This window comes from Prionailurus viverrinus, chromosome B1, assembly GCF_022837055.1.
Source record: "Prionailurus viverrinus isolate Anna chromosome B1, UM_Priviv_1.0, whole genome shotgun sequence".
NCBI classification, from domain to species: Eukaryota; Metazoa; Chordata; class Mammalia; order Carnivora; family Felidae; genus Prionailurus; species Prionailurus viverrinus.
Window position 1 is genome coordinate 164,674,856 of NC_062564.1, and position 22,441 is coordinate 164,697,296.

Here is a 22,441-nt window from a genome sequence, read left to right on the forward strand (position 1 = left end):
TGTATATATTAAGGTTTTTCTTTATGTGTATGTAGATATTTTGCTTTCAAAGTTGGATCATACTTTGCATAATATTTAATAATTCATATTTTAATATCACAGTATATTTTGAACATCTTTATATAATTAAGGAATCTCAAAAATAATATTTTAAATAACTGAATAGCTTTTATATGTACATATGTTATAATTGGATTGATCAAACAATATTTAGACTATTTCCATTTTGCTTGCTATAACTCTTTGATGATCATCATTATAGCTACACATATCCATATGATATAGCATATTTTTTAACTAGTATGGTATATGTGAATTTCAACCCCACAAATTCAATTGTACTAACCTTCTATTGTCTATAAGTCAACATAATTTCTGATTCTGAGCCCCCATTCAGTTGAGGGTGGGATATAGAGATACTTGCACTTGACATCAGTCTTTCATGGGCTTTCCTCTGCCTTTCTCCAAATTTGTACCACAGCTCTATCCAGAATCTTCTACTCAGACAAGGCATCAAAGTATCTGTGTGTGTGTTTGTGCATATGTGTGTGTGTGTACATGAGTGTGTATGTGTGTGTGTGTTTGTGTGTATCCCTTACTCCTGTCAGGCAGAGAACATTACTTTAAAATTTTTCAGTTTGGAGAAGATTCTTCCCACTTTTTATTTTTTTTAAACCCTCTGTCTAGGGGCACCTGGGTGGCTCAGTCGGTTGAACGTCCAATTCTTGATTTCAGTTCAGGTCATGACCTCACAGTTTGTGAGTTCAAGCCCTGCATCAGGCTCTGCACTGACAGCATGGAGCCTGCTTGGGATTCTCTGTCCCTCTCTCTGCCCCTCCTCCACTCTCACTCTCTCTCAAAATAAATAAATAAATAGACTTAAAAAAACACACACACTCAACAACCTCTATCTAGATCTAGAAATTCTTTTCCTCTAAAGGTTTAGGCCTTTAGAAAACAAAAACCAGAAAGACTTGTAGACTCCTCTGCTTTCTGCCCCCCACTGTGACTCCTTGGGGTCAGAACCTACCTTCTGCTTGAATGAGGAGAAATGGAAAGAGAGAAATAGAGATGAAAGATTAATATCTCAAAATATTACCCCACCACTGAACATATCTCCTTAAGGCGGACAAATTCCCCAGAGCTAATTAGAGGTTGGAGGGAATACAATTCCATTTAGGACCTAACACCCCTGTAAGATGCACATACAGCCCCATCTTCGTTTTCCAAGTTCAATTTCTGCCTCCCAAAATACCAGGAAAAATATTAAACTTGCAAAGGAGGGAAAAATGTGAAATGAGCAAATCCTGTATCTGAGTTTCTATTAGAAGTCTAGTAAATGCAACCATAGAGAGATTAATGAAACCAATAGATGATGGAAGACCAATGTAAGCCCTGAATCTAATTGCATATAATTCAGAGTTCTTTTATCCATAGCATTGTGTGATTTGAATTATTTTCCCATAATCATCATACATTTCAGTTGAGTCCCCTGTAACATCCTTTTGCTGTTCTGGGATTCTGTAACTGTGGTTTACTGACTCTGATTTTGAAATCCTATCTTGGGGAGAAAAAGCTGGTAAATGAGAGGTGCTTCCTAGAGTACCATTCGATTTCTGACCTCCCCTTTTTTTTTTATTCCTTTGTTTAACCCTGTTTAAAGGTAACATTTGGGGGTGCCTGGCTGACTCAGTAGAGCATGCTGCTCTTGATCCTGGGGTTGTAAGTTTGAGCCCTACGTTAAAAAAAAAAACAAACTTTTTTTAAAGGTAACATCTGGATAATGTAATTTACTCATAGAATTGTTGTGAGGATTATTAAAGGAAAAAATGTATTTCCAGAACCTAACTTAACATGGTATTTGGCATAATAAATGGTAGCTATTAAAGTGTGTGAAAAGTACTTTGTATACTTGTAAAGTGCTTTGCAAATATTAGTTATTTTTACTCTCTTGGCACAAGTTGAGAATAGCAGTCTATTTAGAAACAAATTGTAATTATAAATTCCGTTTTGTCTAAATCTCAAGCTATCTTTTGAAATGTTAAATAACTATTGTAGTAGATGGAACCCCTACCCCACTATAATTCACAAGCAGAGAATCATTTGTGTTTAACTATTTATATAAGTGCTTGCACTCATCTAAAATAATAATAAATTAGAGGTTCTCAGAAAGTAGCAATCAAGCAACTGGCCTGTAACACATGCGTACTTTTATAAATCATGCCTCACGACTTAAAATGGTGACAGTTTATAGAACCAATGAAAAGTTGCTTTCAGGAAAGCCCAACTTTGGACACTAACCCAGTGTCAACTGATCGCCTATCTTCAGAATCACATGTGACGTCACCCACAAGCTTCATGTTGGGAAAAACACCCAGAGGAGGTGCCAGCCGATGCAATTTACAAAACAGTAGCTAGCCGTGACTTTAACCTTACTAATGATGCCACCTTCCTCCTATATTTTTGGAATACAGCATTAATAACAGAAAAATCAGTTTTAAAACATTTACAACAGTGGAATCAATCTCCAGTTATACTATCCCACCTTCATCACGTGACTGGAGTGCCTGGAAATGTCTAAGGGCCAACATCTTACTGGGATTCCAATTAGGTTGACAGACCAGATTTGACAGCCTGACATTAACACACTAAAAATTTGTTTGGTAAAAACAAAAGTATGTTGTATTCTTTTACATTTTTTTAAATGTTTGTTTAGTTTTGAGAGACAGAGAGAGCCTGACTGGGAGAAGGGCAGAGAGAGAGGAAGACACAGAATCCGAAGCAGGCTCCAGACTCTGAGCTGTCACCACAGATCCTGACAAGGGGCTCGAACTCATGAATCATGAGATCGTAACCTGAGCTGAAGTCAGATGCTTAACCTACTGAGCCACCCAAGCAACCCTAGTACTCTTTTAATTTTTAGGGAATTGAATATTGCCTGCTGATTGTTATTGGATTATGGAAATACCAACAAGCTGTATTCTCAAAACCAAGTCGGGTTCTAAAATAACAAAATGAAATGTATCTCATTAAGCTAAGAGGGCAAGGTCTTTGGCTCATGTATATAAAATAGACCACATCGAGGGCTGACCTTATAAATCAATACCTGTCTAGGACCATTCCAGACTCTTCCAATTCTTAATACTCTTTGAACTCGAAGCAATAACCCCTGAATATCATTGTTTCACATTATCAAGTTATCACTCTTAGGAGAACATTTAAGAAGTTGATAGTCCAAAGGAATGTTTCTAAGGCAATTTAATGTCTGGGCATACCTTCTGTGGCCTTGCTTCTAATAGACACTGAAATAATTTCTTGGAAATAATAAAACACCTCTGGCTTCTTAAATGCAAAGGCTAATCAGATTCCTGGCTCCCATGGCTTATGTGATCATCAGAAAGCAGTTCAATAAATAATTCCATCCCCACAAAAGTGCCTCCATATTTTCTTCCCAATGTTTGACTCTAGCCTCCTGAAACATGGAATCTACCCTCTGATGTCCAAGCCCCAGCCATGAATGTACTTCTCAGCCTCTTTCATTCACCTGAGCATCCCCTCAACATTGATTCACATGCTAAATTTTTAAAAGAACATATTTTCCCCCATCAAGAAACACAGACAAGTATCTTATTTTTTTAATATATTGTCAAATTGGCTTACATACAACACCTAGTGCTCATCCCAACAAATGCCCTCCTCAATGCCCATCACCTACTTTTCCCTCTTCCCCACCCCCCATCAACCCTCAGTTTGCTCTCTTGGTTTGCCTCCCTCTCTGTTTGTAGCTATTTTTCCCCCTTCCCTTCCCCCATGGTCTTTTGTCAAGTTTCTCAAGATCCACATATGAGTGAAAACATATGATATCTATCTTTTGCTGACTGACTTATTTCACTCAGCATAATACCCTCCAGTTCCATCCATGTTGCTGCAAATGGCATTGATTTCATTCTTTCTCATTGCCAAGTAGTATTTCATTGTATATATAAGCCACACCTTTATCCATTCATCAGTTGATGGACATTTTAGGCTCTTTCCATAATTTCACAGCCAACTATCTTGGAGTTTACTCAAATTTCCCAACTCTGTCTTGGGAGACCCTAAACAAACAAAGTCATTTATAGGACCCACACTAGTTCTTTCCATAAAATTAAACCTTAATTCTCTAAAATTGGAAGTAGGTGGAAATCCTTCACATAGGAGGCGTAACTGAACTCAACAGTCTTAATTCCCATCTACAGAAGTTCTCCTTCCTCTTGGGGATCTTAGCTTGATATTATGAAGGGAATCAAATAAGGGGGTATCCTCGTAACTCTCTGCCTTCAAAATCCCCACCCCCCCCCTTATGCTTAGGATGTTCTGGTCCCACCCTTCTTATTTACTCTTATACTCTTCTATGCTTCTATACTTCTTGTATTAAGATAAGTATTAGACTTCTGTTAATTGACCTTAAACAAGTGACTTAACCTATCTGCCCGGTTCTTATTTTTAACAGAAGATAATGGCATATACAGGGAGGATGCGAGGGTTAGAGATGGTGTTTGTAAATACTTGATCACACAGAGTGATGGTGTATGTAAAACATTTCTCAGTCCCTGGGACACAATAGGTGCTCAAAAATGGCAGTACCCCTCTAGTGCCTTTTGATCACCTTGAGGCTCTAATTCTGTTTCCCATCCCAGTCTTTGCTATGATGGTCACTTCTGTGATTTGAGGCACAATGGGTAACTGAAGGTGATTTCCCTTCTCTTTCTGCAAAAGTTCAGAGTTTATATGAAGTTCAGAGCACTCATCAACAATCTTGTCCCCACTGCTCAGGCTTCTGTAAGTCTAGGCATTGTTGGAGCCTCCTGCTTCTCCGTGTTCTGAGCACTCTTTTGATCCATCCTCTGACTTTCTGAACCACCCTGATCTGCGAGACCATCACCACTATCAAGATAAGGAATTATCCATCGCACCCAAAAGTTTCCTCGTGTCTCTTCGTAATCTATCTTTCCTACCCATCCTCTCTCCTCTGCCCAAGTAGCCACTGATCCCCTTTCTCACACTATAGATTTGTTTACATTTTCTAGAATTTTATATTAATGCAATCCTATGACATGTACTTTTATTTTGGGTATAGCTTCTTGCATTCAGCATAATTATTTTGAGATTCATCCATGGTGTTGTATGTATTAAAAGTTCATTCCTTTTCAGTGACAGAATTCCATTGTGTGGATATGCGTTTACCGGTCAGTGGACACTTAGGCTATCTTTGTTAGCTATTATAAATAAAGATGCTAGCTAAAGGATTGGAGAAAGATAAAGTATTAGATAAACACTAGTCAAAAGAAAAGCAGAGGAGGTACATTAATTTTAGACAAAGGAGACTTGAGCATAAGGAAAATTATCAGGGATCAAGCACTACATAAAGGGGATAAAGGGGCCAATTCTTGAAGAAGACATAATAACTTTAAACATGAATGCACCTAACAGAGAATCAAATATGTGAGGAAAAAACTGACAACTGAAAAGAAAAATAGACAAATCTGCTGTAGCTGGAGACTTCCAACACTCGCCTGTCAATTGATAGATTAAGCAGGCAAGTACTCAATAAGGATGCAGTTGACTTGAATATCACCACCAATCAACTTGATCTAATTGACATGTATACAATACTCCCTCCAACAACAGTAGAATACACATTTTTTTCAAGCTTCTACGAAACATTTACCAAGACAGACCATATTCTGGTCCATAAAACCCATCGTAACAAACTTGAATAAACAGAAATCATGCTTCCTAAACTCACATATTTCACATATAAGTGAAATCATATGGTATTTGTCTTTTTCTGACTTATTTTGCTTAGCATAATACACTCTAGTTCCATCCATGTCATTGAAAATGGCAAGATTTCATTCTTTTTGATGTCTGAATAATAGTCCATTGTGTGTGTGTGTGTGTGTGTGTGTGTGTGTGTGTGTGTGTGTGTGTAGTGTTACTCTATATAGAGTGTGTTTGTGTATGTGTATACTTTGCAAAGTATACTCTCAGATTACAATGGAATTAAACTGGAAATCAGTAACAGAAAGTTGCAAAACCCTCAAATCTCTGGAAACTAAACAACACATTTCTAGATAAGACATGTATCACAGAAGAAGTCTCAAGAAGGATTTGAAAATATTTTAAGCTAAGTGAAATGAAAATGCACTTATCAAAATATGTGGGATGTGGCAAAAGCAATGGCTAGAGGGAAATTTATAGCATTAAAACCACCCATTGGAAGAAAAGTCTAAAATCAATAATGTAACTTTCCACCTAGGGAAATTAAAGAAATGAGATCAATGTAAACCTAAAGCAAGCAGAAGAAAAGAAATAATAGAAATTGCAGCAGAAATCAATGAAATTTAAAACAGTTAAAATCCACAAAACCAAAATGTGTTTCTTTGAAAAGATAAAATTGATAATCCTCTAGCCAAGCTACCAAGAAAAAAAATAAGACACAAATGACCAGTCTCAGAGATAAAAGAGGGATCATCCCTACTGTTTCTATTGACGTTAAAAGAATAATTAAACAAAGTCTTGTGACCAATATATGCTTTCATTTCTCTTGGGAAAATAACCTAGGCATAGAACGGCTGAGTTGTATGTTAAGTAGATGTTTAACTTTTGAAGAAATTGCCAGTGTTGTGTGAAGTCACAATGTCATTTTAAATTCCCACTAGCATTGTGTAAGAATTTCAGTTGTCCTACATCCTTACCCACACCAAGTATGGTCAATCTTTTTAATTTCAGCCATACTAATTGATGTATAGTGGTGTATCATTGTGGTTTTAATTTGGATTTCCCTAATGACCAATGGCATTAGATATCCTTCTGTATGCTTATCATCTGTAGATCTTTGATGATGTCTAGAAATCTTTGGCCAATATCTAAATTTTTTATAACTATTAAGCTTTCAGTGTTCTTTATATATACTGGATATAAGACTTTTCACAGATACATGATTTGCAAATATTTTCTCCCAGTCTGTGGCTTGAGTATTTATTATTTTAACAATGTCTTTCAAAGAGCAGAATTTTTAATTTGGGGGAAGTACAGTTCATCTGTTAGCATATAAATTGTGTTTTGGTATCATATTTAAGATATCTTTGCCTAATCCAAAGTCACAAAGATATTTCCCCTATATTTTCTTCTAGAAGTTTTATAACTTTACTTTTTTACATTTTAAGTTTATGATCTATTTACATGTAGGTTTAAATATAGGTTTCACAGCTAGGTTTATGATAGTTTTAAAATAGTCTGGGTTAATTTTTGTACATAGTATGAATAGCATATAGAAGTTTTAAGGATATGCAATTATTCCAGCGCCATTTGCAGGAAAGACTATTTTTTCCATCCTTTAACATGTATCCTATTCGTGTTTTCATAGTTAAAGTGGGTTTCTTGTAGGAATTATACAGTTGACCCTTGAATTTTTATCCAAACGGAGTATCTCCGCCTTTTAATTGGTGTTTTTAGACTATTATTTATATCTATCATATTGATATTTTTTTTCCATTTGTTCCTTCTATTCTTAGTTCCCCCTTTTCCCTTTGCCTATTTTGCATTAATGGTGTATTTTTGAAATTAATCCTCTTTATCTCATTTCTAACCATAATTCTTTGCTGTTGCTGTGCTGTTTTAGGGGTTGCTTTGGGGGTTTTGATATACATCCTAACATCACAGTCTGTTTTTTATGTGGTATTATACCACTTGCCTATAACACAAGAAACTTACAACAGTATTCTTCCATTTAATTTCCCCTGATCTTTGTGCTAGTATTGCCATTCATTTTGCCACTACATGTTATACTATTTTTTCTTTAAACATGGGCCTGCCCGTGTCTTTTTTTTTTTTCTTATGAAGTGTCCATGGTTAAACAGTAATGGTTACGAGATCTGAGTTTCAATCCGAGCTCCACAGCTCCACCTACTATGACATTGGGCAAGTTCCTAACTTCACTGCGCCTAGGTTTTGTCATTTACAAGCCGGTAACAGCTCCCAGGGCTTTATGAGGCTCAAAAGGACATGTTTGTGACATGCTTAGGGCATAAAGAGAGTGTACAATTACATAGGAGTTTTACAATGATGTCTTCCCTCCACTGAACTCCTAGGGTACACGTTCAATTCAGTTAAGCAGTGAGTTACTATAGGGAACTATGGGCTCACATCCATATATAGGCCAGGTAAGTGTCACGACAATGTTAAGGAAACTATAGTTGCTTTCATATTGGTGTCTTACGCTGCATTTTTTTTTCTCGCAGACCCATATGTTTGTAAATGAAAATGTGTAGGAATATTCTTCACTCCACGAAGAAACATATTTTTTTCCAGGGGTTATATTCAAAATACTTAACAACTGGACTGTAGCCTGGGCTTTCCAGTTGCATGCCTCCTGGCCATCGTGATGGAGCAGAGTCCTGCTTTGGTGGGGGGTGGACATTGCAGGGGAGGGGACTCACTGAGGTGCCTAGGGTCATGTGGCATCACAGGAGAGCTCCGCAATCATTATTTACAAACCAATATGGAAGCACTTCTTACTAGCATCTGCCAGCTGAATATCAGCCTTGGTTCTCTCCCATTTGTTTTTTTTTTTAAACAGGCAGCTTCTTGGCCTATCCTTTGTTTTCCCGGTTTTAATAGAGGCGTGAGTACAAAGAAATCATCTTCTGTAAGTGTCTGCCCCATCTAAAGCAGGCAGCCCTCATTTGGCTCTCACCAAACACTGTCTTGTGCCGGTTGGAACTTCAGCTTTTTCAAGAGAAGCTAGAAATGCAAATTTTTGTATTGCATCTTTATTGTTAGTTCAATAATTTTTAAATCTCTGAGAAGGTCAAACACCGTAACCTCTGGCTTATTGAATACATATTATATTCCAGGCATGGCAGGAGTTCACAAAGATGTGAATTCTGCCCTGAAGGGACTGGTCACCTAATGGAGAGGCTGACAGACAAATAACAGTTTTATAGTAGGGTGGTGAGGATGTAGCTGCCTGTATAACTGGTAACTTTTTCTTGTATGTCTTATCACTCAGTCAGACACACGGGCTCTATGCTCTATTTGTCCTCAGCACTATGTGCCTTGCTCTTAATGTTTGGATTGAGCTGTCCTCCTGATCTCTTATTTCACCTGTACGGCTGATGTGAACATACGATAACATGGGTGGACAGCTATTTGAAGTAGGTCATCCTCTCTCTGCATGGTCAGTCTGATTACGAGGTCCTTGCAGACAGTACAGAGGAACAAACCCTTCTGGAATCGAACCAACCTGCTCTATTAGGTAGTAGTTGGTTAAAGACTCAAAGTACATGTGAGAACAGAGTGGAAGGAAACGTAAAAATGCAGGGCTGCCTTATGAGACTCAGACGAGTAATCAAATTTGGAAGTCTGCGAGGACAGGCACCTCCTTCTCTGCCTTTATTTTCTGGGCCAAATGGGCCTCCTGGTTACTCTCTGGAGTCAAGTGAAATACAAAGACAGAGACCAAAACCCAGTTAGATTATTTTGTCAGAAAACAAAATCTAGCTACAACTTACTACCTATGAAACATACATGAATGCCTAGTAATGTTCATAGTATCAACAATACCTCTGGAGTGTTCCTAGTACTGATCGTTTGGTTCATCTCCTTCCCAGGCTTTTTCTCTGCTTGCTCAGAACATATGTATCTGGTTTGCATGTGGCTTTTTCCCCAAGAACGTTGGAATCCTACTCTCTGCTGTTCTGCAACTTGACCTTTCCCCTCCCTCTCCCTCGGTCCCCCCCTTCTCTTTCAGACGGAACAGTATGTTGGGGTACAGCTGTACCGTGCTTTGTCCAGCCACCTCTCCACTGAGAACCACGTAGAGCAACTCCACTTTTTCACCATGATAAACAATGCAACAGTAAATATCACCCATTTATATTTTAATTTGCTTTTTATTTTTAACAGGACTGTGGAAACTGAAGTCATTACAGAGTTTGGACCTGTCGTTCAATGGGATATCACAGATAGGTTTGTCTGACTTTCATAACTGCCTACGGCTGGAGAACCTCAACTTAAAGAGCAACAAAATATTCAGAATTCATCCAGGAGCCTTCAAGGACCTCAAGAAGTTACAGGTTATAAACTGACTTTTAGAGTATTTCCATTATGTAGCCATATGGGCAATTACATTAGAAGAATATTTCTATTGAAATATTCCCTGTGCCCAGGAGTACTGGCTGTTAGTCAAAAAGGATAAGTCTATTTAAGCATCCGACTTTGGCTCAGATCATGATCTCATGGTTTGTGGGTTCGAGCCTCACGTTGGGCTCTGAGCTGACAGCTCGGAGCCTGGAGCCTGTTTCGGATTCTGCATCTCCCTCTCTCTGTTCCTCCTCTGCTCTCACTCTGTCTCTCTCTCTCTCAAAAATAAATAAAGATTAAAAAAATAATTTAAAAATTTTTTTTAAAAAATCAAATGCCTCAGTCATGGACATGAGTGTTATTCAAACATATTACCCAGCACCAATATTTGGCACATTATTTTTCTAAATCAAACTAAACCCAGCTCCAACTTACCACTTACCAGCTGGCAAGAAATTAAATCGGAGTTATAATCGAGGCCCCCTCCCTGATCTGCAAGGTGGGTCAAAGGTCACTGGGGTCTTGTGCAATCTGGAACACTTGGGGAGGTTCCCCTGAGCCACGCTGGTCAATGCTGAGATGTCAGCAACCCAGGATGACATGGGGCCCTGAAGGCCTGTGACACTGTTGCTTCCAAACCCAAACTGGGCACTAAATATAAAAATGATAGTAACAACAGCTCATGCTTGTACATTACCACATGCCACATACTGTTCTGAACGTCAGACCCATCCATCCTGGGGTCTCAACGTCACATTTTGGAGCCAGGACACCTGTCTCTCAGGCACTTTGCAATGAATCTCACTGAAGAACTGACAGCTGGGAGGGGGAAGCATCCCAAAGCCCTGCTCTGGGCCCAGCAGCTTCCGTCCCTTCCCCAAGCACTGTCCTCCACCTCCCTCTTCTCTGGGGGATATTGTAAAATCCTCCCACAGTACTCCCTTTAGAGAGGCCGAGGGGCCTCTGGTGTGACATCTAGCGATGTCTCAGGAAGAGACTTAGTGCCCCGTATCCTCTGTCACACACCCTCACTCTTCATGTAGGCCAGCATTGTTCGAGAGAAACCATTGTGAGCCAGGTATGCAGTTTTAGAGGCTCTAGTCACTAGATTCAGAAAGTAAAAATAAGTAGGTGAATTTCGTTTAGTAATCCATATTTTTATTATTTAAAAAAAATTTTTTTAATGTTTATTTCTTTTTGAGAGAGAGAGCGTGAGTGGGGGAGGGGCAGAGAGAGGGAGACACAAAATCCAAAATGGGCTCCAGGCTCTGAGCTGTCAGCACAGCGTCCGACGCGGGGCTCAAACCCACGAACCGCGAGATCATGACCTGAACCGAAGCCGGACGCTCAACTGACTGAGCCAACCAGGTGCCCCTGGTAAAATATTTTTTAACCTGGTATACCCAAATATTTTTTACAAATATAAAGTTATGTAGGGGCACCTGGGTGGCGCAGTCGGTTAAGCATCCGACTTCAGCCAGGTCACAATCTTGCGGTCCGTGGGTTCGAGCCCCGCGTCGGGCTCTGGGCTGATGGCTCAGAGCCTGGAGCCTGTTTCCGATTCTGTGTCTCCCTCTCTCTCTGCCCCTCCCCCGTTCATGCTCTGTCTCTCTCTGTCCCAAAAATAAATAAACGTTGAACAAATATAAAGTTATGTAATCAATATAAAAATCATTAATGAGCTATTTCACATTGTTAAACCCTGGTGTATATTATTCACACCCATATCCCAATTTAACTAGTCACAGGTCAGTGCTCTAAAGCCACATGGGTGGTTAGTGGCCGTCAGATTAGACAGCAGCACCATAGCTGATTTTTCCCAATTTTATGAGAAGTGTTATTCAAGTATTGCTGCAAGACAAATTTCCAACTGCCCCCATTCAACCAGGGTCCCCCAAGTCCCTCCGCTATTGAAGGGAGACCAGTAAAGTGGTGGTGAGGTGAGTGGACCCTGGGGTCAGCTGCCTGAGTTGAAACCGAAGCTCTGCCACTTTGCAGCCCCACAATCTTGGGCAAGTGACCCAATGTCTCTGTGCCTCAGTTTTCTCATTTGAAAAAACAGAGATGACTTCATTCCTTCCTCATAGAATGTTGTGAGAATTAAATGTTTGAATACACATAAAGTGCTTTGAACAGTATTTGGAACATAGCAAGCTCTTTTTTTTAATGTTTATTTATTTATTTTGAGAGAGAGAGAGGGAAAACCCCAAGCAGGCTCTGCACTAACAGTGCAGAGCCTGACGCGGGGCTTGATCTCACCAACCACGAGATAGCGACCTGAGCCGAAATCAAGAGTCAGATGCTTGGCCAACTGAGCCATCCAGGCGCCCCAAGCTCTTTATAAACGTAGGCTACATATAGAAATTCTAAAGTGGCCACGGTATCCCACTAGTTTAACATACAAATCTGCTTGTGCCACTTCTTGTTAGAACCCCTCCTAAGCTTTCGCAACAAGAGCTTGGCCCCCGCCTGCCTCTCCAGCCTCATTGCAAACCACTCTCCCCTTGCTCACTGCACTCCTTCTATCTTCACACTAAGGCCTCCCCACTTGCTGATCCTTCGTCTGGAAGAGCTAACTCTTATGAATCCCTCCAATGTCACTTCCTCAAGGAAGCCTTCCCGGGGCCTCCAGATTGAATTAGTTGCCCGTTTATATACACTTATAATATGCTATGCTTTTTCCTTATTGCATTCATCACAACAGAAATCATCATTTAGTTTTCGGGATGGTTAGTTGTTAATGCCTACATCCCCATAATCCTTACGCTCCTTGAGGACATACGCCATAATCTATTTTGTTTTCTAGTGCTTTGCATATGTCTAATTCATAACACATATTTTAAAACACTTGTCGAGCAAAGGAATGAATAAGCAGATGATCATGAACAGGTGTATTAGTTACCTATTGCTGTGTAACAATTACTACCAATTTAGCAGTCCCAAACCCCACATTATCTCATAACTTGCGGGGTCCGGAAGCCAGGCAGGGTCCCTCGTCCTTTGCTAAGGCTACTTCAAGAGGCTGCAGTCAAGGTGTTGGCCAGGGTTGGAAGCTCACCTGAAGGTCCAGCTGGAGATGAATTCACTTCCAAGCTCATGTGGTTGTCGACAAGACTCAGTTCCTGTGAGCTGTTGAACAATTCCTTACCGGCTGTCAGCCGAGGCCTCCCCTCAGTTCCGTGCCATGGGGGCCTCTCCATAGAGCAGTTCACAGCGTGGCAACTTGCTTTAGAGCCTGAAGGACAGAGCCTGCCAGCAAGAAAAACATTACAATCTAATATAATGTGATTATGGGAGTGACATCACATTGCTTTTGCCATATTCTGTTGCTTAGAACCAAGTTACAGGCCCTGCCCACGCTCTAGGGGAGGAGACCACTCAAGGGTGTGAATACCAGGAGGCAGGATCGCTGGGGACCATCTTTGCCACAGTATTGATCAGAGCAGATGAGAAAGTGCTCCCCAATTCACCACAAATAGGTTGCCAGATTGCCTGGGAACCTCGTTTAACACACTGGATACTGATTATAAGTGTATTTGTGTATGTAATTGCCCTATGTCTGTTTTTATCTCCTGTGCATTTTTGCTGTGCTTCATTAGTGTTCCGTAGCTCGCATGCAACAGATGCTACAAGCCAACTAAAAACCAGCCCCAGGAATGTTTTCAATCCTCTGTAATTCTTGCTTCACCTGACCTGCCCAGAACCATACAATTTCTCCTTCTCCATTATCCCTTCTCCATGTTTGGCAAGAACTCTAAAAACTGGTTTTGGAACTCGATGGATATATTTGGTACCAGAAAGCTGAATATTAAAATAGATGTTTTCTTCTTTTTCAGGAGATGTATTTAATACTTGCACTATGCTATGTGTTTTCCCGTGAGGGCATCTTTCCAGAAGCCAGATAGATTTTTCAAAGCATACAGTCATCATCGTGTTTAGATAGAATGAGATCTATGTAAACTGACATTTCAGATTAGCATTCTGTATCTTTCCCGTTCTTCCTAGATGCAGTGATTTGTGGAGCTATATTAGGTGCCTCCCAATCTTTCTGTAACGTACACCCCTTTCAGATGTTGGTAGATGGCTTCTTTCTTTAGCCAAATTGGACTGTTCTGCTTTCATCTTTTCTCAGAAATTACTCCTCCTGAATCATTTGATTCGTTTTCTGTCCTTGCTTCAGTTTTGTTTTCAGTCCCATGATTTGTAATATAATAAGATGCTAGGGTGACACAAATGTAGCTAATGCACTAAAAAGAAAGTGACCAGCTGAAAACCATCAGAGGATTTCACTCTGTTGCTGAGGAGGGGTACAGAAGAAAGCTATTGGTCCCAGGCCAGGCCGGGCCAAGCAAAGTGGTTTAATTTTCTCCCTATCCCCCTCCTGGTCTCCTACTTCCTATTTTTGGCAACCCTCCCTTGGGAGTCAAGACTGCTTGGTTACTCAACACTGGAAAGTTTGCCCTCACTACCTAAGTTCAGGGAGAATTCCGATTCTACCTGTAGTGGTCTTGGTCATGGTGCTCTTGTTTGAATCTGCTCTTCTTAGGAATTTATATAGCCCAAGATATCAGTGCTGTTTTTTTCCCCTGATGTTTAGAAAACAATTGACCTGGATAACATTCAGTCTCTCTGGCTTTCATCCATGGCCCACTTTCCTTTTTTTTTTTTTCCTTCCAGCAAGGTTTGCATTTTCTCTTTTATGATTTTCTGTTCTTCTAATGACTAGCTGCCCCTCCTCAAGCCCCACCTCTGCCTCCCGCTGCCTCCCCCCACCCACCCAGCCCTGCACTCCAGTGCAGTGGGAGATCAGGCTCTGAGAGAGTGTGTTCCAGAGTGGAAGGCGCACGGCTGTGGGGCTAGATCAGCTCTCAACTCTGCCATTTCATTCATTCATTCCTTTCTCCATTATTTACTGAGCACCTGCCATGTACCAGGCCCTAGTAGCAGGGGCTAGGTGGTAAGTACTGTGTGACCTAGCCCAGTTTCCTCCTCTGAGGAAGCTTTGGAGAAGATTGGAGATAATGCATGTGAAGTGCCTGATGGAAGGCCTGGTACACAGCAGCACTCGGTCAATAGTAGCTGGAGCTACACCCAACTGCTCTTCCTGCCATATCGTGTCATGGCCATATCCAACTTCAGCAGATCTGGCTCTGTGTTTCTAGAGCCACCGAATCCTTTTTGTTTTCCAGGTTCCCCTTCGTTTCGTTTCTTTTTTTTTTTTTAATGTTTATTTATTTTGAGAGAGAACACGTGGGAGCAGGGGAGGGGCAGAGAGATTGGGAGAGAGGATCCCAAGCAGGCTCTGTGCTCACAGCGTAGAGCCCAACGTGGGGCTCCATCTCACAAACTGTGACATCACGGCCTGAGCCAAAATCAAGAGTCAGACGCTTAACCAACTGAGCCACCCCGGCGTCTCTCCCCTTCATTTCTGATCAAACTAGAAAAATTAGTCATCTTGTGTATACTAGGTATCCATGGATGCAGGGAAATGTACTACTACCCTTGAGATAATAGTTGATGCAAAAGATCTCTCTGCTACTTCTGGTCAACCACAGTTCTGTGTTCTATGCACTCATCATCCAGCATCTTCTGTCACTGTCAAGATCACAGTGCTTCTAGAAATTCTAGACCTGGTATCTAATTCTAGACCTTGATAACAACAGGAAGTCTAAGTTTTATCTAACAGTTCAAATCATAGGAGAGAAGAAAGGGAAAATGATTAGGCATCTAATATAGGTAAGCACAATACTTAAAGCTTTCACATTCATTTAATCCTTACAACAACCCTAGGGGGTAGGTTCCTAAAAAGTGAACAGTTTGCTGAGGCTGATAGAGTTGCTAGGGGCAGAACAGAAATTTAAACCCAGTATTCTCTCTCACATCAGTGCAAAATTCATATTGCCTCCATACCAATGTAAGCAATATCTGTATTGTTTATTTTGTCTCCAAATGTCTTTTATTCACAGACTGTCCTAAATTTGTTCCTTCTCAAGCAGGTTGTAGACCTCAGCAACAATGTTCTCACCACCATCCTGCCAATGATGCTCATTGCCCTAGAATTTCCCCATCTGGAGGTGGACTTGGCTGATAATCGATGGCAGTGTGACCATAGTGTGGCAGCCTTCCAAAATTTCATTTCTGAATCCTGGAGGAAAACATGGAATATAATTTGCAGCCAGTCTGTAGGTAAGTCAGTGGTACCTCTTTTTCCTAGAACGTTCCAGCCAAAATGAAAAAAAAAAAAAAGACCCATGAAAAATTTAGTCTTGTTTGAAATGGTGACAGTCTCCCTAAAGCAAAAATGTTGATTATGGCACTAAGTCAGCCACACACTGTGTCACAGAATCATCACTGCTACCTAACTATTTCTCTCACTTCATGAATAATTTTCTTCACAGGGTCAAAGAAACCTAGTTTAAATAGCTCAGAAACAATTAGATTTGGTCAAAAACAGAAATTTCACCAGAAGAGAAAGCCCCAAAATGTCGCATTTTTACCCCAATTCTTAACAAATATTTGATCAAAGAACGAACTTTTAAAATGTGAAACATGAAAATTAAAAATAGACCTACCCTATGACCCAGCAATAGCACTGCTAGGAATTTATCCAAGGGATACAGGAGCACTGATGCATAGGGCCACTTGTACCCCAATGTTCATAGCAGCACTCTCAACAATAGCCAAATTATGGAAAGAGCCTAAATGACCATCAACTGATGAATGGATAAAGAAATTGTGGTTTATATACACAATGGAATATTACGTGGCAATGAGAAAAAATTAAATATGGCCTTTTGTAGCAACGTGGATGGAACTGGAGAGTGTGATGCTAAGTGAAATAAGCCATACAGAGAAAGACAGATACCATATGGTTTCACTCTTATGTGGATCCTGAGAAACTTAACAGGAACCCATGGGGGAGGGGAAGGAAAAAAAAAAAAAGAGGTTAGAATGGGAGAGAGCCAAAGCATAAGAGACTGTTAAAAACTGAGAACAAACTGAGGGTTGATGGGGGGTGGGAGGGAGGAGAGGGTGGGTGATGGGTATTGAGGAGGGCACCTTTTGGGATGAGCACTGGGTGTTGTATGGAAACCAATTTGTCAATAAATTTCATAAAAAAATAAATAAATAAAATGTGAAACATTATTTAAAGTGCTTGCCCCTGAAAATAACACTGTATGTTAACTATACCGGAATTAAAATAAAATAAAATAATTCCTAACCCTCTGAAAAGATATTCCTATAGATAAACAAAACATACATATTTCAAAAGTATACTTTGATTTGTTCCCTGACACTTTCCCCAAATGCTAGACCACATTACTAGAGTTGAGCATTCTGAAAACCTTTTTTTGCCATTAACTATCTTGGCTAAAAATCCCAAACCCCTCCCTCCTGGTTGTGGGGTGGGAAGTGTTTTTCAGTGAGCCCTGAGCTCTGTTCTGTTCACGGCTGCACCAAAGGACAAGCAAGGCCATGCTTACCAGGTTTAGAAGAAATCCACGAAGACCACAAGGAAGTCTTAACGTTAGCCGTGGGAAAGATAATGGTGCACGTGGGCAGAGCCAGGGCGGGCCTTGCAGGGCCCTGATGGAACGTTCTCGGAAATGTGCAGCAGGGGAGGATGCGGAGGAAGGAGGAGCGACGTAGATGTCCCCTCCAGTCTGGGCAAGTTCTTTCCTCCCCTGGACAGCAGTCGGGCAAGAAGCCTAAGAAACACCCAGCCTCCTGGGCCTACGAGTAGCAGACCTAAGCCAGACAGCCACGTGCACAAGCGCAGGGAGCCACAGACATCCTATTGGCATTAGACAATCGCCCGATCCATCAGTAAGGCTGCTTATACGCTTCAGATGTAGTTAGATAGGGCCCTGAGGGGGACTCACGCAAGCTTCTGAAGCCACCAGAGCCCTCCTTCAGTGTCCACTCACTGTGCGTTTCCCCCACCCCACTTGCAGGGAACGAGGAGGCCTACCGGTGGACTCCCCAAAGAATTTCCAGGGAGACCCACCTTCCTCTCGTTACTATGAATCATATGAAAAGCCTCATAGCAGGCAGAGCCGAGCGGCCCCAGGAGGGACCATCCAAGCACTTTTCCACCCCGGGGAGCAAGGACCCTGCCGGTACCCACCCCAGTGAGAAGCGGAGCCGGCTGCCGAGATGGGTCAGGAGCCCCGTAAAGGAGGAGGCTTCCCAGGACCTCACCCTGGCGGTGTGCCTGGCGGTGTTCATCACGTTCTTCGTGGCTTTCTGCCTGGGGGCTTTTGCCAGGCCTTTCCTGGACAGACTGTGGCAACAGAGGTGCGGACACAAAAGGCCCAGTTCGGATAACGCGTACTCCAACGAGGGCTTCTGTATGGACATCGAAGCTGCAGGCAACACCCAGGGCCTGAGGACAGACCTGCCCCTCGGTGAGCAGCAGGCCCCGGCAGGCCCCGATGCTGCTGCCCTCCCCGACAGAATTCTTTCTGGCAGCCGGCAGAGCAGGGGCCCGTGCGGGGACCACAGTGGCCCTGGGAGTGGAAAGGATGACGTACTTCTGAGTGACAGCGAGGCCCGCTCCACTCTCCGAGGACAGACAAACGCCGATCATAAGGAACCAACTCCTGCAGGACAGGATCACATCTACCAGAAAGATGTTTTTGGAGAAATAAATTATGCGACGGTGGCCCAGGAAGATTCTCTCAGCGAGCACTCAGTGGGCGTCCCTGCGGCAGCTGGCAGATTGCTAACTGTCTCTGGATCAATTCATAGTGATTCGGATGAATTCAACGCACCACCCTCACAAGGAATGACAGCTTCTCTCTCTAAAATGCAAGCATGTACGAAAGCACAGAGGACTGCAGAGAACGAGAAAAGAGGGGACACCGAATGGTTACCTTCAGAGTTTTCGGAGGAAACGCAAGTGAGCATTTACACGAATCTGCTGAACACACAGCAGCAGAGGCTCACGAGGGCCAGTGCTGAGGAGGGGCTTCCCGCCTGCTCCAGCGAGGTCACACTCAGTGACCCAGGAGAGATGAACCCATCCCCACCAGTCCTTCCTCCGGGATGGGGCTGTGACCTGCGTGTCACGCCCGATAACACGGAACCAGAGCAGAAACATGCTCCTTTTGACCCTCAGTGCGAGCTGGACAGCAACTACGATTCTGATGAAGGGTCTTTATTTACCCTCAGTTCAAGTTCAGATGATGAAAGAAATGTGACCGAAGAAGAGGCACATGGCGAGGAGAGCCACAGGGCCAGCGGGCCCCCAGAGGACAGGGACTCAGGGGTGAGGAAGGACAATGTTACATCATTAGAGGATCCTGAGGCCTACAGCACTTTCCAGAAGATTCTGGGGAAATGTGAGAATCAGGAGGATCGTTTTGAAAAACCTCTCATTTTTGGTCCAGACTCTGGTTTATACGAGACTCATCTGGAAAGTGCCTCTAACCCTCATACAGTTGAGGATGCATTGACCTTGCCTGGATCACCGGGCAATAGTCCCCTCAGGGATGTGATCGCAGGCAAGGTCACTTATGATTATGCCATAGCTCTCCAATCTGAGGCAGTAGAGTGGCAGTGCTCACTTAGAGACTTAGAGTTTTTCAGTGTAGATGTCTTACCACAAAGACCATCATGTTCTCCTGAAGCTCCCTCAGATTCTGATAAGAGTGACTGTCATGAAAGAGACTCAGATATTTACAAATACGAACCTTGCATTCAGGGGAGAAACACAGCTCAAAATGATACTCCTCTCAAGGTCACTACAGGTGAAAACTTAAGACCCTCACCACAAAATCCTGAAGGGGTCAACATGAATTCCCACCCGATAGACACTGATGCAAATGAGGAGTTGACATGTCCTCTTGAGGACTATGATTCCAGGAAGGTTATAAGCCAAACTCGATTGTTACAGTCCTGTGGTGACGAGCCAGCTCTTCAGTGTGAAAGAGAAGAGAGGGATTATACTGAAAACAGTTCCAGGAGCCAGGGGCCGTTGTTACAAGAGCCTCCAAATGAAACCAGTTCAGTAGGAGCACAGGAGCCCTTTGGTGATAGAGACTGGGATACATATTCACAGGAGAACGTGTCGCAGTCAGAAAAGGAGCACTGTAACGTCTCTACTCAAATGCAGACCCAGAACAATCTGTTGGGAGTTGGCTCTCTGTGTGAGGACCAGCTCTACTATGACAGCGACCAGGACATTTGAAAGTCAAACGGAACTCAAATAACATTTTAGTATAGACCGAAGCACCGGACAGAACAGCTGAACCCATTTTAACAAATTCTGCACAAAGGACATCATAGCTTTTGAGAGGTCGATCATGAAACTACAAAGTTGGGGGGGATTCAGAGTAACTCTAAATTGGTTTTTTTTCCCCCATAAGTTATGTTAAAAGAGGGACCATTTTGTAGACCAAACAGTAAATTAAAAATCAGTCTTCAAGAAGAGACGTGATATGTTTTGTACAAGGAAAAGATACTCTGCCATTATCTTCAACTATCTCTTCCTTAGTATGACTCTCCAATCTGGGCTGTCAGGAGCTGTGGTCTTCTGTTCATTCTCCACTTCTCTGGCATTTTCTCCTTTTCCTTTCTGACACTCCTTCCCCACCTCTTCTTGCCCTCTCAAAGAGCATTCCTCAAGGATCTCTTCCCAGTTTTTCTTACACACCACTCTCCTGGGACCCTGCTGTTTCACAACAGATCCATACAGATGGCGCCTGCATCTGTACGAATAGGCCCAGCCCCAAGCTTCAGACTCACATTCTCAACCCCAATGGCCCAAATCCACATAGATCATCCTGGGACCTAAAATTCATCATTTTCCTTCACAAACATGGTCTCCCACATTCTCTTTCTTGGTCAATAGCATCACGACATTCACCCAGTAAAGCCAGTTAAAATTTCTGACTTATCTCAGACTCTCTGTCTTTTATTTCCTAGATCTGAGTAGCCTCTAAGGTCTATGCAGTGGGAGTGTATGCAGCGTATGTCTATACAAGGAGACGTTTAAGTGTGGCGTTTTAAGTCTGGATAGGGCGAGGCAGTTTATGTCAAACCAGTATTTGCATAGAAAGCACCCTGTTTTAACTTAGAGTGTTTATTTAGGGTGATTAGGATCGGAGGTGAGTGAGTTTGGGGAAAGGAACTAACCATCCCTTAATTCACCTGTTGGCATCACCACTAGTCTTATAGGATCTAGCTCCTCAGTGACTCTTAAGTTTGTAATCTCTACCCTCAAAATAAGGCACATCCCTATCTATCACCTAGATTATTTTAAGGCCTTTTTGTGACCATTGGTACTTCTCCATGTCCCCACTTACTCCCCCAAAAGTCTTATGTTCTCTTCATCTCTCCATTACTCAAAAATCTTTGATGAAGGCACCTAGCTGGCTCAGTCAGTACACCATGAGACTCTTGATCTCAGAGCTGTGAGTTCAAGCCCCACGTTAGGTGTAGAGATTACTAAAACAAAACAAAGAACTTCCCATGCTCCCTTCTGCCTATATAAATGCCAAATTCCATAGACACCTCCTAACTTTCCAACTTTATCTGGCGACATTATAACTTCATCCTGCATTCAGGTTTACATCATTTAGACCAATCATTTACTCATTTATCTTAGCAAACTTTTGAGGTCTTCATTGGTCCTGGATCAATTTTTCCCCTGTTGTTCACAATTGCTATTTTGAAATTTCCCTGTCCTTGAATTTCACTGAGAAAATTTAGGCTGTCAGGAAGAAACTTCCTCATTCCTTACCCCATAGCAGTACACATTTACTATCCACATTCACACTCCTTGGCCCGTCGAAGAAGTGAGCATTCTGTGGTCAAGGTTTAGCTCTTGCTACAGTCCTGGGCATGGATCCATTCATACTCCCCATTCTTTCACTTACAAGCTTTCCTTATCTAATGGCTTCTTCCCATTGGCTAAAGCATGCCCAAGTAAAGTAAAAGTAAAAGTAAAAAAACAAAACAAAACAAAACCCTACCCTACGGCTCCCTCAAAATACCACCTTCTTCTCTTTCCATAGCTAGATTCCTCAGAGGAGTTTTCAGTGGCTCTCCATTGACTCCTCAGTGCACTGCCATCAGGCTTCAGCTCACCATGCCCTTGACCTGTGCCAGTAAAGGTCACGACAACCTCCAGCTGCTACATACCAGGGACTCCTCAGTCTTCCTCAAACAAGGTCTCTGCAGCATTGGACACTGTAGACCACCCCCACCTTGAAACTCATCCTGTGGTCTGTGCTAGCTCTTTTCAAGGGCAAGGATCCCAGCAAGACACAGATGGCAAGAAACAGGGAGACTGGAGACAGTCCAATGA

The 22,441-nt window shown here is 42.1% G+C and overlaps 1 protein-coding gene across 5 annotated transcripts in view; it reads left to right on the top strand.

Annotated features, from left to right (window-relative positions):
• The window catches only part of LRRC66 (leucine rich repeat containing 66), a 26,019-nt gene extending 5,177 nt beyond the window's left edge, over positions 1-20,842 (top strand). For 3 of the 5 annotated variants that reach the window (XM_047856808.1, XM_047856807.1, XM_047856809.1), the window contains 3 exons: positions 9,952-10,121; positions 16,122-16,314; positions 18,084-20,841. In XM_047856808.1, the coding sequence (XP_047712764.1) occupies positions 9,952-10,121; positions 16,122-16,314; positions 18,084-20,320 (2,600 nt within the window). In that variant the 3' untranslated portion in view covers positions 20,321-20,841. Of the gene's footprint in view, positions 1-9,951; positions 10,122-16,121; positions 16,315-18,083 lie in introns of all 5 variants that reach the window. The other 2 variants (XM_047856805.1, XM_047856806.1) reach the window with 2 other exon arrangements.
• Positions 20,843-22,441: the final 1,599 nt, after the last annotated feature.